Source organism: Pieris napi, chromosome 6 (genome assembly GCF_905475465.1).
Source record: "Pieris napi chromosome 6, ilPieNapi1.2, whole genome shotgun sequence".
NCBI classification, from domain to species: domain Eukaryota; kingdom Metazoa; phylum Arthropoda; class Insecta; order Lepidoptera; family Pieridae; genus Pieris; species Pieris napi.
This window is the reverse complement of record NC_062239.1, coordinates 5,746,387-5,764,705: the sequence shown is the minus strand read 5'-3', so window position 1 is coordinate 5,764,705 and position 18,319 is coordinate 5,746,387. Positions and strand designations below refer to the sequence as shown.

The following is an 18,319-nucleotide window of genomic DNA, read 5'->3' as shown; positions in this document are numbered from 1 at the left end:
GGTCCCCGTGGGGAATTAGACCAAAACCCTCCAACATTGAACCAACAACAACAACAACATAATAAAGAAAACATTACACAAACTCTACCCAAGCAAAACGTCAACACGAAGATCCCAACATCCAGATACACAAGAATATACATTGCTACCCTGAACGTATTAACACTAAGATCAGATGAAAGCTTATCGGAATTGTCAATAGCATTACAAAACATTAACTGGGATATTCTCGGCATGAGTGAAGTGAGAAGAATGGGAGAAAACATTGTCGCACACCCAGACTTTATACTATATCATATAGGGGAAACCCCAGGAAAACATGGTGTAGGATTTTTAGTTAAAAAATACCTAACAAAGCACATAGATGGATTTCATGGTGTATCAGAGCGCATAGCATTATTGAATTTAAAACTACCCGATTACAAGGACCCATGGACCATTATCCAGATCTATTCACCTACAGAACAAGCAGATATGGAAACAATTGACCAGTTTTACCAAGATTTGAATAAAGCTTTGCAGACATATGCCCACAAAAATATCATCGTGATGGGTGACTTCAATGGTCAAATTGGCGAACGCCAACGGAACGAGGATGCAATTATAGGGCCCTATACATACAGCTCAAAACCTAGAAGCAGGAATGGAAAAATGCTCATAGACTTTGCAATGGAAAATAACTTGACCATATTAAACACCGTCTTCAAGAAAAAGAAAAACAGAATGTGGACCTGGTTGTCACCCGATGGAAAATCAAAAAACCAAATTGACTTTATACTGACCAACAAACATAAATTCTTTCCAAGCATAAATGTCATCAATAACCTAAATTTTAACACCAACCACCGCATGGTCAGAGCTGAGTTAAACTCATCCCAACCCAAGAACCCCAGACCAAAAATAAGTCGAGAAAATATAAAAATTAACAAACATCTGATAGGAGAAATAGCCAACTCACTAAACTCGAAACTTAAAGACTACAAATATGAAACAAAAGACGCCGACACACAGGAGAAATACAATTGGTTGGAAAATAAAATTGTAACCACTACTAAAGAACATAGCAAAAGGAAAGAGAACCTATACAACAGGATGACAGAAAAAACCGTCAACCTCCTTAACCAAAGAGCAGTGCTAATAAGTGCGAAAAATACTGGTAAAAATAGAAAAGAAATTGCAAGAATTAGTAAAGAAATAAAAGAAAACATTAGGAAAGACAGGAGACAACATCGTATGGAAACAATAGAGAGACATATTAGACAGACAGGAGGAATAAAGAAGGCGTACAAAGAATTAACTAACAAGAAAGAATGGATTGTTAAGATGGAAGATAGAAGAGGAGCGAAGAAAATTGGTAGACAAGAAATACTCAAAATCGCTACTGACTACTACACCGAACTATACAAAAATAACACAAATAAAAGAGAAATAGACTTACCAGAGTACGAAACGGTACCTTACATCATGCAGGAAGAAACTGAAAAAGCTATTGACACACAGAAAAATTATAAAACTCCAGGGCCAGATGGCATAACCAACGAAATACTAAAGCAAACGAAGGTAGCAGTGGCACCGATACTTACAGAAATTTTCAACTACGTGATAAACACAGAAATCATCCCAAAACAGTGGACTGAATCCATCATAATCCTTATATTCAAGAAAGGGAATCACTGCGATATTGGAAACTATAGACCCATCAGTCTAATGTCTAACATTTACAAGATTTTTGCAAAGATTATTTTGGAAAGAATAGGAAGGAAATTAGATGAGCAACAACCCATTGAACAGGCAGGATTCCGTAAAGATTTCTCGGTGCTAGACCACATCCACACTGTAAGACAAATTATAGAAAAATACAATGAGTACCAGCTTGTATACTACATAGCTTTTATTGATTACAGTAAGGCTTTCGATTCTTTGATACACTCAAAAATCTGGGAAGCATTAAAGGAACTGGGTATAGAGCACAAATATATAAGAATTATAGAAAACATTTATAAACACAGTTCGGCTTGTATCCGCCTAGAAAAAGAAGGAAATAAATTTCAAATACAAAAAGGCGTGAGACAGGGTGACCCCCTTTCACCAACACTCTTTCTGGCCGTAATAGAAATGATCTTCAGGAATCTGGAATGGAGGGACATGGGTATAACTATTAATGGCCGCGCGCTAACGCACCTACGATTCGCTGATGATATCGTATTATTTGCAAAAACACCAGCTGATCTAAACAAGATGATAAATGATCTAGCATCGGAAAGTGCAAAGGCCGGATTGAAGCTAAACCCGGAAAAAACAAAAATCATGACCAATGGCAACAAAGACCCTGTAATAGTGGAGCAGAACCAAATCTCCTACGTGGAAGAATATTTATACCTCGGTCAACTGATGTCTCCAGACGATAACGGAAACAAAGAAGTCGAAAGAAGAGTTGCAAACAGCTGGAAAAAATATTGGAGCCTAAAAGAAGTGATGAAAGACAAGACCCTACACAATTCAACGAAAAGCAAATTATTTAACACATGCATCCTGCCAGTGCTGGCTTACGGGAGCGAAACATGGGCTTTAACAAAAAACGTAACAAATAAACTCTCCGTATGTCAACATGCCATGGAAAGGAGCATGACTGGGATCAAAAGAAAAGACAAAGTAAGGAGTAGCAACATCAGAGGAAAGACTAAGGTACAGGACATAACTTTGAAAATAAGAAGACAAAAGTGGAAATGGGCAGGCCACATGATCAGGGGAAAGGACAAATGGAGTAAAATAATCACACAATGGTACCCAAGAGATGGAAAGAGAAAGAGAGGTAGACCACAAAAAAGGTGGGACGACGACATTATACAAGTCGCGGGAACAACATGGGGTAGAGTGGCCATAGAAAGGCCAGAATGGAGAAGGTTGGAGGAGGCCTTTGCCATCTGGCAAACGGACAAGCAAAAGTGGAAGAAAAGTACAATATACGAAAAATAAAGAAAAATACTGGCATGTCCGAATAGAGGCTATAATAATAATAATAATAATAATAATAATAATGAAAATCATCCTAGGAAAGAATCAATCGACACCCCGATCGGTCCACAGACAGCGGAGCTATGCTTCTAAACAAAACTGCAAAAAATTCAACATTGAACGCATGTTTTTACAAAAAAAAATCCAACGAGAAAGATATTCGTATGAATCTCGTAATTATAGCATCTCATGTAACACAAAGGGTAGGACCGATACATAAATTTAGATTTTAGGTCACGCGCCCTTCGAAAGGGTAAATTTAATACGCTAAGGATGGAAAAGGTCACAAACATATTTGCAGTGGCTTGACGTACGTCAGATACGCAATAAGCGGACGCGAAAAAAAATCCGCGGGAATCCCGAGATTATCCAGATAAGCCACGCCAGCAATGTATAAAAGGTCTGACCGTGAATATATCAAAATATTTATAAAATTATATATAATTTACAAGCTATGCCATCCTATGTGTGTTATTTATCTTCAACATTAACAATAATATAGACTCTACTGAAAGTCTATTTCATTTTTTTTTTTATTTAATGCATTTGCAATTTCATGCATGAAATGAAATGAAAAATCCTTTTTGATTAGTAGAGTAGAGATCATTGGCCTACTGGTTCAGACTTGCGACTCTCATCCCTGAGTTCGTAGGTACGAACCACATCTGCGCACCAATGGACTTTCTGTCTATGTGCGCAATTAACACTCGCTCGTACGGTAAAAGAAAACATCGTGAGGAAAGGAAACTTTTTGGTTCCAAGGCATGCCATTAGAACCAGCTTACATTTAGTCGCCAAGATAAAAACTTATATTTAATATATGTTTCATTGTAAATAATATCGCTTCCATCTATAAGTATCGACCATTCGGTAAATTACCCTGCGAACTATGATCATAGAAGTGAATTTACGCGCGCATTCGTGCCACATACTGGTCCGTTTGAATACCTCGGGCGTAAATTAACATTATTTAATATGCGTGATATACATAGACGGAAATATATGAAACCTTTTAAGAACGTACCAATCCTACAATGAAATAACGTTGAAAATATTTGCGGAATTTAATATCAAGCTAAGAATTAACAAATATGAAGACGTAAATATTGCACATAAGCTTGTCTTTAACGTTGTCTATCTAAAGTACTGGGAAATATTGCTTCGAGTTAAGTTAGGTTACGTCAAAGAGCTTCCACGGAATAAACAAGGAATGCCCGCTTCTTCATCAACAATACTTCTGGAGCTCGTAAGTTCTGCCAGATATACACTTTATTAGGTTTCCTTCACCCGTTTCGAAACGGTGCATTAAAATTTATATTATTTAACAAAAATCTATCTAAAAAATCTTAAAAATCTACTATAAAAAAAATTAGGGGTTGATCGTAGAGGGGTGAAAATTATGGGTTGTATGTATTTTTGTATGCTGTATCATAAAAAAACCAAACATTATGTCTAAAAAAATTAGGGGTCAATCACCCTTAACATTTAGGGGGATATAAAATAGATGTTGTCCGATTTGCACACAAAATTTCACGAAAATCTGTCAAGCCATTTCGGAGGAGTTTAAGTACAAGACCGTGACACGAGAATGTTATATATTAGAGATTATAATTTAGTTGCATATTTATCCTATACATAGTATATTGCTATTTTTCATTTTTAAAACATCAAAGACTTTATCTTATTTCAAAACGAATGTTCGCTTCACTGGTTTATTAAATTAAGCGTAACTTTCGCATAAAATCGAGTAACGAAGAGAACATGTATAGAGTATTTACTATTTACTATTAAATCATTAATTATCTGTGTGATATTTAACGAAGAAACCACAATCTAAAAGGGTAGAGAAATTAATTAAAAGCGATCGAAGGTATAAATCCATTAGCTTGGGTCGAGGTGCAGAAATGTTTATGACATAATAACGGCCCGAATTTCGTTAACAGTAAAAATTCCATTCCCATACGTACATAAATTTCAATTGGAAATTCAAAGGATTTTTATACGGTTTTATTGAAAGAATATTATATTTCATATCCGCGTATATCTTGAATAAATTTTTTATTCAGATTTGAAAAATATACATTTTAGTAGGCATACTTTTTAACTGATTAATGGAAGACAATAAGGAAACTCGTTATATTTCTATTTTCGACTAAACACATAATCTACTTTATAATTTATATAATACAATCAATTTACAATCAAAATACAAATTACACATATTATTACAAAAAAAAACGCAAACCTTAAAACTTTGCTCAGGCACTTACTATTACTACACGCTTTATATAGTTTGTATGTCACAACTAACGCCATCTATTGGCGTAGTAACTAATCAAAAGCATCGTTTGTAACAGTTGGGTGTCATTAATCTATCGATCAAATTATCAATAATTTAAATAAAATAATGTAAGAAGGTTTCAGTTACATAACTGAAAAATTCTACGAACTTCTTCATTTTACATATATATTATATATATGTATACAACATATATATACAACTGAGCTGGTTAAGAATAGCTTAGGGGATGGTAGAGAATTTTAAGACAGCATAAAAAGTACTTAGACAAAACAGTTAAAGTAAAACTTAATTACATCATCAGATGATGTAAAAAATTAGAATATTTTCGCAGAACATACATAAAGAATTTACCAATTAAACCTTCATTAAAAAAGGTCAAAACCGTTTTGTAAACTAATTAAATTGTTTGTAACCATATCAAATTTAATAAATCCCGATTTACGAGTTCCAAACGCTTTTAGAGGTAGAGTTAAATCAGAGGCATGTTTCTCCGATGTTCCAGTCGAACATACTCGAATAGCCGGTCCAAATTGTTGTTTAATCTGAGACCGGATGTGAGCAATTCACCATATGAGTCCGGAGATCCTGCTTAAGGAATATTGCAATTCAAATATCCTACAACATATTTGCCAGTCAGATATTTTTATTCTTTGAACGCACTACGCTTATAGTATAAGTTTAATATTAATAAAAATTTAATTTATAAATACGTAACTTAGTGCTTCCCGAACCGAGAATTGATTAAGAGGACAATTTTTCCTTTCACATTTAATTTTGCTCTCATATTTTATAAAATATTTATTTTAAATGTGAAAATGTTGCAGATTGTAAATTTTTATTGCACAGAAAAATGCAGTATTTTTGCATTGGCTTTTTTCGTAGATTATCACTGCGAAAGTGGAGTGATTATTGGATATTTATATAAGCAACGCAACAATAAACGAAAAAGAGGATGACAATTTAGAAGGTTAAAATACCAAATTAAGAAAACAGCCGATTGTACATGGCAGAAAGGGGCACAGTGCAGACAGGAATGTCGGGATTAGGAAGAGGCCTTTGCCAAAAACAGGGCATAAAAACAAGGACACAGATCCATACAAAGAATTATATAGAAACTAGCAGACCCAGCGAACTTCGTTCCGCTTAACATTCTAATAATATCGTTTTAACTTTAGTTAAACTTAATTAAGGATTTATTTGAGGTAATAACATTAATACAATTTTTTCCAAATAAAGAATGACGGTTTTACACATTAGGCCTCCTCTCTCTAGCGCTAATATTGCGAGACTGCATGTTAAAGTACTTTTTGATATACAACATTTTTTGTTTTGTTATCCGGCGCTAGAACAAAGTGATGGGTTTCTTTTATATGCGTAATTTTGTCAACAGATGGCACCACATGCAGTTTGCATTCGTAAAAGTATTATTATTTTTTTTTATTTGATAACTTATCCGATATTTTATTACTTATTCTGCTATTCGGAGCGGAGAAGAAACCATTAAAAAGAGATAACTAACATCGGTCCAGCCGTTCTCGAGTTATAAGTGTTGTAACAAACACGACTTTCTTTTATATACATATATAGATATAGATGTGGAAATATAAAAGGCTATTATCATTATAAACAACGCAATAAAAATATTGTGACAGTAATTTTCGTCTGATTGATTTAAAGGTAAAAAGTTTGTTAGGTTAACTGCTAATGGCGCTTTAGTTTTGTGTAGACAACTACCAAATCGCTTATTGAGATTTCACTGAAGAAGTCTGAAGGTTTGGTGTAATCCACATTTATTGTTTAACACTCAGAGCTTTCAACCGGATTAATTCCAAATCCTTAACTGGTAGATAAACCAATTATTATAATTTATTCAACGATATCCGTAGACGGGACGTTTAATAGAAAGACTAAGGCTTTGGAGTTGAGTTATATTAAGCTGACAGCCAAGTGGCGTTTTCATTAATACTGAGAAGATAACAAATTGCACTAAATTAAGGGATACTAAACTAACATAGTAATAGGTTTTGATTAATTTTAATACAGAGTGAAGAAACTAAGAGACTATGTTGACTACCTTTGGCCCGGGGAAGCCCGCAGAATCTACAATTAAGAAAAGTTGGCTCCTCAGTAATAATTTTCCATACAGCATAAAAATTTATTACCAAGTCTAAACCTGTTACTTAATGCAAAACTAAATACATTACACTTTATAATAGACATAATAGATTATCAAAAATAAATAAAAAGAACTGCATCGGCCGGGAATCGAACCCGGGCCGCGTGGCAGGCGAGCATTCTACCACTGAACCACCGATGCTTGTTGTTATGTAACTAAATTTATCACCATATTTTACTTTTACTAAATATTCATTCAAGGCTCCTAAAACACAATTTTATTTGAACAAATGTTTATATGCAATATACATCACTTAACGTTTGCAGTTCAAAGTCGTGATCAGGTGAGATTATTACAATTAAAAAAAAATGATACAATTCCCTTTTGATCGAGTAATGAAATTCTTTTATAATAAATCAGAGCTAGAATAAATGTAAATCTGTAACCGTGATCAACTTGAAAGATATCCGGGAATTCCCTCGAGGCGATATCTCACCGTATAGCTTAATAATTACAAGCCGGTGAGCCGTCGCGGCATGAATAAAACATACTTCACAGAATTGAAGCTGTATCGACATCTGCAGACCGCTTGATCCCAGAATATCTCTCAATACGTAACGTCACTGATCGAAGATTACAGATGTCGAGGTAAGGTCAAACAAAAGATGGTATCACGTTGGCACGAAATTACTGTTCCAAATTCGAATTCAAATCTACGTAGTCGTCCAGTTTTTGTATGGAAATAAAAAAGTAAAATATTATTCTATTAATTAATTATTAAAATTTCATTTGTTCAGACATTTTTTTTTAATAAAAGCGTCTAAGTGCGGTGATTTTTAATATCTCATTGATCACTTCGACAAATCACTGTAAAGTGTATAAATGATATGGTTCTATTGATAACTAGTCCAGCTTTTAAAATCCTATAGTATTAAGTTGGGTACGTAGCCTGGAATAAACGGCGCCAGTTGTCAACCCTATAACTTAGTGATAAGTTAATTTGATCATTAAATGTGGCTATTCGACTTTTTTTTTAATTACTTGAAATTTAAATTCAGTTTGTCATTGTTTTGACAACTTATTCAGTGTTTATTTAACAAATTTATAGTAATTTCTTCCTAAAACCTATCATTTAAGATTCTTAAGAAAAAAAGGACAATTCGATGTATTAATATGAAAAAAAAAATACGTGTGGCACTCGGAGACTGCCACAGTAAAGCTATTGCATAGCATTTTTTATAAACTTATGCATTATAATATTTATTTCTTTTTTGCAGTATTTTCTTTCTTTGATATTAATTCAAGTTTTTTCTGTGATATTAATTCAATCTACCATACTAACACGCCTATCCGATCACGCTAAACCGATGTGAGACGCAGTATGCATTCTGTCCCGCTTTAACGCGTATTGGCCGCACTTATATTACGTCATCGTGTGTTAGGTTTATTTCGTTACGGAATTTCTTGCTTCGGTCGCCGCGCTCAAAGCCTGCGATAAAATGTATGCAATAGCTTAAAATCTGTATGTTACATAGGGGGGTGCATACAATTTTTAGAACAAAATGGTTGGGAAACACTGCTATAACTTTAGACAGCGTGACACTGTTCAAATAAGACGTTTGCAAACGTTGACACGACAATCGTCGAGCGCTAATAATAGGATTAATTACAGTTTTGGTTGCGACTGCGGTTTAATTAATTATACAAGTGCATGCTGTATAATCGAGTTGCAATTAAATGAACAGTTTCAAGCGGAGCGCTGAATAAATATTTGTACTTCGTTATTAATATCGAATGCAAGTTTGTGTGTTTATTGTTGTACAAGAAACTATTGTGTTTAGTAAAATAGAACATTTAGTTACCGGCGTAGTGCATCGGCTAAGACAGTTCTTTTTGCCGATATTGGTGTATTTTTTTGAAGTTATTCTTCTTTTGGCGCGTTAGGGAAAAATGATGATAGTAAACCGTCACCGTACCGTCACAAAAAACCGACACCCTGAAGTTAGATATAGTCAACATTTTAGTTTTTTTTATTGTTAGTGTAGTTTTTTCTATAAACGTAGAATAACATTTTCGAAAAGATTTTATCTTGTTGCTAATAATTATCGTCCACCAATTTCGGTCCTACGCTTCTTTTAAAACAGAGTATAGTTTTGACGACAACAATTCTTTGACTTGATACATCTCGTTGGCGAACGTCCACGCGATCTCTTGCCTTCGGTGTTGCCAGTTACGAGCTTCTCTGGGTTCTAGTCATATCCACATACAATGCGTAGAGACGAAGTTGGTGTATGGAAAGCATGGAATTTAATTAATATATATATATAGTATATATGGTAACATAATTAGTAAATCAAAACACACATTTTTATACAGATGAAACTAAAACATCAAACCGTCAAACGATTGATCGGATAAAAGAAAATGCTCTTAAATAGAGAAATATACGAGAAATGTGTCACATTTCAAATATGAAAGCTAGTCTTTATAACAATATCCGTATGAAGTAAGAAAACGTCTCCGGGCGGACTAAATATTGCGATGTCAACCACGTAGCGACGTTCAGGTAAGTGCTCGGAATGGCAGCGATCATAAAATAACAATAGGAAAATACGGTTAAAAGGAACCTCCATTACTATGTGTTCATTGGCCCAGAACTTTGTATTGACGACAGAACGCTGGCACGTTCGACCCCGTCGGGCAATGAAATGTGCGCGCGGTCTAATTCACACACACAAACTGACAAGTATGAACGACGTTTCAATCATTGTTATAATTTGACCATTTTATAAAAACATTTTATTTTCTTACAATAAAGTTCACAAAAAAAGAGTGCGACTTTACATGATTTACAATCTAGCCTATACAATAATTATGGCTAATAAGTAATATTATTTTGACCTAATTTTCTACAATACTAAAACTTAAACTAAGGTAATGTTCTTAGTGTTCTATAACATTTTGACACAATGTTCATGTGTCCGAGATACCGCATTTGCACTTATGCACTACACTAGATTTATTAACTCAAAAAGTTTAGTTCTATATAAAATAATTTAAAAACAATTTTTACATTTTCCTTTTGAATTATTCACCAGAGATATTTGGTTATCTACTTGGAAGGTATCCGGAATTCCTTCAAAACGCGAAATTTAACTGATGTAGAAAAACTTTGACTGACAGAGTTGAGGGCTATAGATCTCGGGGACTGCTGCACATATTAAGACCAATACAGGTCTAACCATCCCCTAGGCGCTACGCTTACCGAAGACAGGGGGAAGTGGAAGGAAGTATTATGTCGGTTAAAGTGTTTTCGACTTTTGTCTTGTCATTTGTTTTCTATTGTAAACAGGTATGGCTATACGCAACTAATGTTTTAATTTAGACACCATTATTATCGCCAATCTCATAGCGCCAAAATCACTGAGAGATAAAATAATTTGTTTCCGATGAGAGCACGAGAACTTTGTGAAAAAGTTTCGCGAAAATAAAGAGAAAACAGTCCGACTGGCAGTTAGCACTCTTTGTATCCGTTGGATACTCTTACGACTATTGTTTGTCCCTTTATAAAGGTCATTAGGGGCCCATTAATCACGTCCAAGTTGTTATTATGTGCCTGAGCGAGCCTTGGTGGGTAAACATAGGATTCGTTTGAACCACATTATTACAAAAAGTGCCTAATGGTAGTAGGCTCGATAAAATATATGACTCATTTTTTTACACATAATAAAATAAATCAATGGCGCTACAACCTTTTTAGGTCTGGGCCTCAGATTTCTGTATCTGTTTCATGATAATTTGTTAATCTAATAGGCAAGTGATCGGCCTCCTGTGCCTGACACACGCCGTCGACTATTTGGGTCTAAGGCATGTCGGTTTCCTCACGATGTTTTCCTTTACAGTTCGAGGGAATATTTAATGCGCACATAGAAAGAATGTTCATTGGTGCACGGTCGAGGATGGAACCTACAATCTCAAGGGCGAATGCTACACGCTCTATATTTATCGTGATATTTGGATCGTGATCCAGAATCACGATGTGTAGTATAGGCGTATCACGTATCGTGATACGGATCGCTGGATTTCTAGAAATCTAAAAATCCACGATCCGTATCAATTATCGTCGACAAATATCGAGCGTCTAGTGTATGGTCGATATTTATCGCGTCAGTATTAATTCAGCCAGCGATGGAAGAGGACGCGCATATTGAGTCGGCGCCCGCCGCACTTCAAACAAACGACCAAAAACACTTAAAAGAATTTATACTTGTATTAGAAACACTACCTGAGATATGGGACAGCTCAAATGCAAACATAATTAATAAAGTGAAAAGGGCGAATGCGTATGAGCAGCTGCTTGAAATTTTTAGGAAAATTAAACCAGGCGCGACAGCTAAAGACGTGATTGCCAAGATCAATTCATTAAAATCGAACTATAGAAAAGAATTAAAAAAAATAACAGATTCGAAGCGATCGGGTGCTGCAGCTGAAAATGTATACAATCCAAAGTCTTGGGTATTTCATATGCTGAAATTTTTGAACAAAAATGAAAAGCCGATTGATAGGGTAAGTTTATATTTTTATATACATACCTACATAACCTAATAATTACATTTCATTGGCGTTATAATAGAGACAGAATCTGTCTCTCAGCATCTTAGCACTTTTTAATGTATTTCTGTATGTCGTACGTTGCATTACTTGTAATACATTATTATTTTGACGAACGTTATCTTCACTTGACGAAAGATAAAAGTGTGGTTCTGTTTTAAGTAAATAATTATGTAAATAACAACATGCAGTAGTCACTTTTGTAGCCTTTGCAGGTGTTAGCCATATAGCTTTTTGAAAAATACCGAACTTAGCAGCTAATATGCCAAATGCACACTCAACCACACACACCTCTAGCTTTTGATAAACGGTAATTAAATGTTAGTTCCTCTTTTGTGGCATTTTTTAACGCATAGGGTTTCATCAAATTAGGCCCAAGGGCGAAAGCCTCGTCTGCTGTAAATACAAATGGAAATGTTTCTGTAGTATTTGGCAGTGGGGCTGCATCTGGCAATTTCAATTATCCCTGTACATAAGAATCCCAAAATTTGGTATAAAAAAGGACACCACCATCGGAAATTCGTCCATTGCAGCCGACGTCAATCATGATAAATTCTTTTTTCGCATTTACCAGTGCCATAAGAACTATACTATGGTGACCTTTATAATTGTAATAAAGATGTACAATTTTTATATGCTTTCCATCAAGCGCGCCAAGACAGTTGTAAAAACCATGCAATGTTTCAAAGTCCTTTGCAATGTCCATCCATTCTTCTTTTGTTGTTGGCACCTGAAAATTACGTAGATTATCAGTAATAATAAGTACCCATTTATTTTTTCAGAGCGAGTTTTCTGAATTGGTTAAGTCTGAAAACGAAGAAGAACAAAGTGAGCCTTCATTTTCTTCTATGGGTGTACCCGCTCCGCCATCAAAAAAACTTAAGAAGAAGGGGCCAATAGCAAGACAGAATGATCTTCTCGAAAAAGCCTTTAATTATTTGTCGCAATCATCGCATCAATCTGAATCTCCAAGTGTATCATTCCCAAATATAGATCCTACTGCTGTTTATTGGGCTCATAAGCTAAATAAATTGATGCCAACTCAAAGACTGCTCGCCGAAAAGGCAATCAACGAAATTCTTTTCGAAGCTGAACTTGGGACACTAAACAGGGACTCAGTACAAATTAACACTAGCCCTCAAGTATTTAACCGCTTTGTATCTCAGACTTCGAATAGTCATCCATCGCCATCACCATAACCGAATAGTGTACCTCATCCGACGCCGTCACCGATTTACTCGAATTCTGTATCTTTACAATCACTACAATCTGTTACATCTCCGGAAAATTGTGTTGCAGCCACGCCCCAAACAAATGATGTTCCAAGTTTTACTCATAGCAATGTAATCGCTGGCGTGCCTTCTAATTTGATCCTTACAAATACGAACAATATACGTAGACACAGTGAGACAAGTTATACGTTACAAATTCCGAATACATCAAGCACTTCAGATTTCGAGTATAATTTAGGGACGCTATTCTCTTCTTACCAAGGTGAATAAGTTCAAAATTAGTCATAGGTATTTTTTTTTAGTTTTTGTGATTCGTTCCAATAAATAATTATAAACATTAAAATTGTATCATGTAGTTTTTTCTTACCTTTATATATTCCTGTAGGACATATGTAAGTGCTTCACAAGTACTTATGATTGCTTGACTCACAGATTCAGATGACATTATTCCTGCAAATCTCATATTTTTAAAATATCTCCCTGTTGATAGATAATGTAAAGTAAGAGCTAGCTTTTCCCTCACAGTATTAACCTTTCTCATTAGTGTATTTTTTTTAATCAAATATGGTTTAATCAATTCCAGCAGATGTTCAAAGCGAGCATCGGGCATGCGAAAATAATTTTCATAGTCGTCCATTTCTTGGTATTCCCGAATTTGATTTAATAAATTCAGATGTGATATTTTTCTCTATCTTGAAACCAATGTTTCGCCCATTTCTTTCGCTTTATACGTTTTTTCAATGCTATCGCTAATATAATAGCAACGCAAGCTTTCTTAATATTGTTACTCATTATTATAATACGAAACGTACGAGTGTACTCAATGAAATTTACCGTCGTACTGACGCGATTCGTATCGAGTGTGTAGTATACTAAAAAAATACAAGATAAATATCACGATAAATATCGAGCGTGTAGCATTCGCCAATGATGAGAATCGCACGCTGAAGTCACTAGGCTATCACTGCTATGAACTCATAATACGATTATTTATATATAATACTTTCACATGTTTTTTTTTTATCGAACAAAATGAACTTTGTATTTCAGCGCAAAATTTACTAAGAACCTCCTAATTTAGAAAAAATAAATTTAGTTAAAAATACTTATCAAGTCTAATTCTACAGTAAAACACTAGTCTTTTGTATGCCTAAAATATATTTTAAAAATATCCATTTAGACGAACAGCATTTAAAAACAAAAGGAAATGGTAAGAAGGCTTATTATGCTGTAACACGGTCGAGCCGCGGCGGCGCTATTGTACTAGTCCTTGTTCACTAGACACCCACCACTGTCAAAGGAAAAACAACCTTAAACTCTTGGAAAATAGCTTAGACGTGAATTTTTTATACATAAGTAGGGTATGTTGGTGGCATCAAGTGTTTCTATTTGCCTGTCCCGCCCCATCATAAAGTGTCGGGAAAATGAGAATTTAAAGTTTAATTAACATTTAAAATATGTTTTATATCTTTTTTAGCCAGCAACGCTTTATCAATTTAGAGTAGTGTTGGCCTAGTTGCTTAAGAGACGGCTTCTTAACCATGAGGTCGTGCGTTCGAATCACAGCTGTGCTTTAATGAACTTCTATATACATTCAAGTTCTTCACGGTGGTTGCCTATCTAACTAGTTAAAAAGTATAGTCATTTTAAAAGTAGCATTGCTAATTTTCAAATAATTAAACACATAAAAATGCAAAAAAATAAATCTATATAATCTTTAACTCTCGCTCGTACAGTAAAGGAAAATGGCGTGAGACATTGTTTTCCTTCACCGTATGAGCGAGCAGGCCTTTAGAACCAAAAAGGTTGACGTGTATCGTCGGGTACAGAAGGCTGATCGTCTACGTGCCTATTACAGAAAATATCACGAAACTGATACAGAAATCTGAAATAAAATAGGTTGTACTTGTTTTTTTAATACTTACAATACCAAAAACTTACAGAGATAGATATTTTAATTTTGTCTACATTCGAATGTTATGGACGTTAATAAAAAGCAATAATAAGCTTCGTTTAATAGCAATATGTTCCCGATGACGATATTGGCTATTTATTTGCTCGCCCGAGACAAAGGTACACGTATCAGAGCTCGCCCTTTATTAACTTTCACCAAATAAACGAGTCAATAGGATATTTTAGAAATAGTATTAAATCTTTATATTATTATCTTTATATAATAGAAGCATTCTGAACCTATTCGACTTCGGGTCTTTCAAGAACAGAGAATACCAATTCTTAAAAGGCCGGCAACGCAATCGCGAGGCTTCTGGAAGTGTGTATGAGGGGCGGTGTCACTAAACATCAGGTGCCTCGTTTGCCACCTGTTCTATAAAATTATTTGAGTCTTGAAATGTCGAGTAATGTGTGGGGTGATGATTGACCGAAGTCTGCAAACGGTTTTTACATAACATTATTTACTACTGTTAAGTACCTTCAAACTAAATTAAGTACACCTATTGTGATCGTTCGTGATATTAATTAGATATGATTCATGTATAACAATCTCCTATAATTCAATGATTGCCGTTTTGTGTTTGCTCAATTTTGTGGACCACCAAATTATTCTTTGTTTTTTTTTGTGTATCGTACATTGTCTGACCTTTTCTATTTTGTGAATTATGCCTTAATTATTATTAAAAAAAAAAACAAGTCTATGAACTTTTACTGTAGGGCATTGAGGTAGATGGTAGGTAAGGATAAGTTATTTCTTGTACATATATAGTTTGAAAATTCACGATGCAATTTTTGATATTTTTACCTAAATATTAATTGCGCACATAGAAACAACATTCCACTAGTACACACCCTGAATTCGAATCTACGACCTCGCGGTATGAGTCGCAACCTACTAGGCAACCACTGCTCATTGCAGCTATTTATTTATTTATTAAGGAAACTAAACAGATACATCTCTATACAGTAAATAAAATAAAAGTAAAACATAAAATAAACACATTGGACATATCCAAAAAAGTTTCACTGACAAAAAATACAATTCAAAGTAAAACAAGACAAAAACATGACAGCACAAAATTTATAAATTAAGAGAACGACAAACAAACTATCAGCACATATATATATATATTATATATATGTATATAAAAAAACCAATTATAATAAAATTAAAAATATTAATCGATAACACCATTGAAATCAATTTCTGATACACTATAATGTTAGAGCGACATATAAATTTGTGATTTCTACAAACTAAAAATTACCCCATTAAATTCCCTCCAAGCGTCTTCGATTATGCGGAACATTTAGTGCTAAAGTACTTTTCGAACTTAATCATATAACAAAGTTATTGATTAAAACTCAAGCGGAGTGACCTAATGAACTGCAGGCGATTACAAGAGCAGAAAACTTCCAGTTGCGGAACTCCTCGAAAGCTTTTAAAAGGTAATTTAATTTCTAATCGAACGTAAAAATTATTCAACTTTATCGCTTCAAAGTGGGAAAGCCATGCTTTTGTGTTTTATAAATAAAATATATCTTACTTTTCAGAGAAACAGCAGCATATATTTTTACTACAGTCAAAACCGTTTACGACGACATCGTTTAGAACAACATACCGGTTATATTGACCAAAATCAAAGCGCCTGGCTGAATTCTATTGTATTAGGTACTTAATAACAACGTCAGCGGCTGTTACGACTATCGGTTTTTACAACCAAATATGAGTAGTCCCTTCAATGTCCTTATAACCGATTTTCAGTGTAGTTTGTTGGATAAAAAAACGATTATATTTTGTTGTATTTTTAACATTTTACTAAACAGTTATATTATATGCATTGCATAGTGTATATTCTATATTTTCCCTACATTATCTTATTATAGATATATTTTTAGTTCGGCTTGGTTGTTTCTGACCCAGTTATACCGAGAATCGAATAGACCAAGTCCAACATACCATACACCGACAGAGACGAGAAGATGCTTCTATTCTACTGTCAGCTTGTTAATGACAGATAAAAAATATTTTACAAACCTGATACCTGACTCAGACTATTATAATTAAACGAGAAAATAAAACTTTACAACGTCAAAGTTGTCACCGGAGCAGAACTCAACTTTTCAGTTTAGTAGAAGAAACTGTGTTTAATTTTTATACAGTCTGGTTACCCTACACCCAAGCAACTGTTTTTACATCCACTGATTTAATACTCTTTTTCGAGGCTCAAGTTTTAATTAGTGGGAGAAGTTTGTGCAGCTCTTTTAAGCAATCACAACTTAGCCAAGCTTTGCATGCAACTCGGAAGTATGAAGTTATCTAAACAATCTTTAATTTCCTGTTTTTCTGATCTTCATTATAACTTTATCCTTTGACAGATATGAGACTGAATCATTTTGTTGTCTTCAATTTTTTTTCATTTATTCGTAACTTTGGTATACTGAACTGTTAGTTTTTTTAGCGTAAGACTCATGCTTTACAAAAATACGGGGTCCATCAGTGCATTACTCTTTACTTAAAAGAGTTCAATACAGCGTCATATGCCCTATGTCTGCATGATAATATGCCATATCTCCTTTTTTATAAAGCACTAAATGTTCATGCCTCGATTCAGACAAATTTAATTTTCAGTATTATTGATATCGTAGAAAATATCTTGAGACAAACGAATCCTCGTAACACGTAGTGACTTTATAGAGGCAATATAATTGCAAGTGTAGCGGTTCGAAGTACATTGTCTGTATAAGTGAAGCTATACACGTCGCGTTGTATCGGAGTAACGTAATGTATGCAAAACGAGCTAATAAAAGCGAGCTGGGTGCCGCAGTAAATTCAAGTACGGTTGACATTTATCCAAAGTTACATCCGTTACAATAACAGTCGCAGTAACGATATCCGAGCGTCTCCCATTTGTTCTAGTTTGTGAACTGCACTCTCCTTTTAACTGTCTTACTACACACAAAGCTATAATATATCCAATATTTTTTACACGAGGCAAAAAGGCAATTCACCTGATGCTAAATGCTTATAATGTCAGTAGACTCGCCAGTGCTTTGACGGCCTTTTAAGGCGTGTTACTTAAATTAGTA

General features: G+C 34.5%; 2 protein-coding genes and 1 non-coding gene across 3 annotated transcripts in view; 1 reads left to right on the top strand and 2 right to left on the bottom strand.

The window, feature by feature from the left end:
- Positions 1–18,319, bottom strand: part of LOC125050714 (furin-like protease 2) — a 184,250-nt gene that overhangs the window by 51,362 nt on the left and 114,569 nt on the right. The window lies entirely within an intron of this gene.
- Positions 7,568–7,634, bottom strand: Trnag-gcc. Its single transcript has one exon. It is a non-coding gene; the product is annotated as a tRNA-Gly (tRNA).
- On the top strand, positions 11,362–13,612 carry LOC125050715. Its single transcript, XM_047650751.1, has 2 exons — positions 11,362–11,999; positions 12,827–13,612. The coding sequence occupies exons 1-2, from the start codon at positions 11,622–11,624 to the stop codon at positions 13,241–13,243; spliced, it is 795 nt and encodes a 264-aa protein (XP_047506707.1). The 5' UTR covers positions 11,362–11,621; the 3' UTR covers positions 13,244–13,612.

What these genes read in the sequence shown, in the direction of transcription:
- LOC125050715 (XM_047650751.1), top strand. Translation starts at nt 11,622, where the DNA reads ATGGAAGAGGACGCGCATATTGAGTCGGCGCCCGCCGCACTTCAAACA. An exon ending in ATGAAAAGCCGATTGATAGG is followed by an intron (nt 12,000 to 12,826) that starts GTAAGTTTATAT and finishes TTATTTTTTCAG; the next exon opens with AGCGAGTTTTCTGAATTGGT.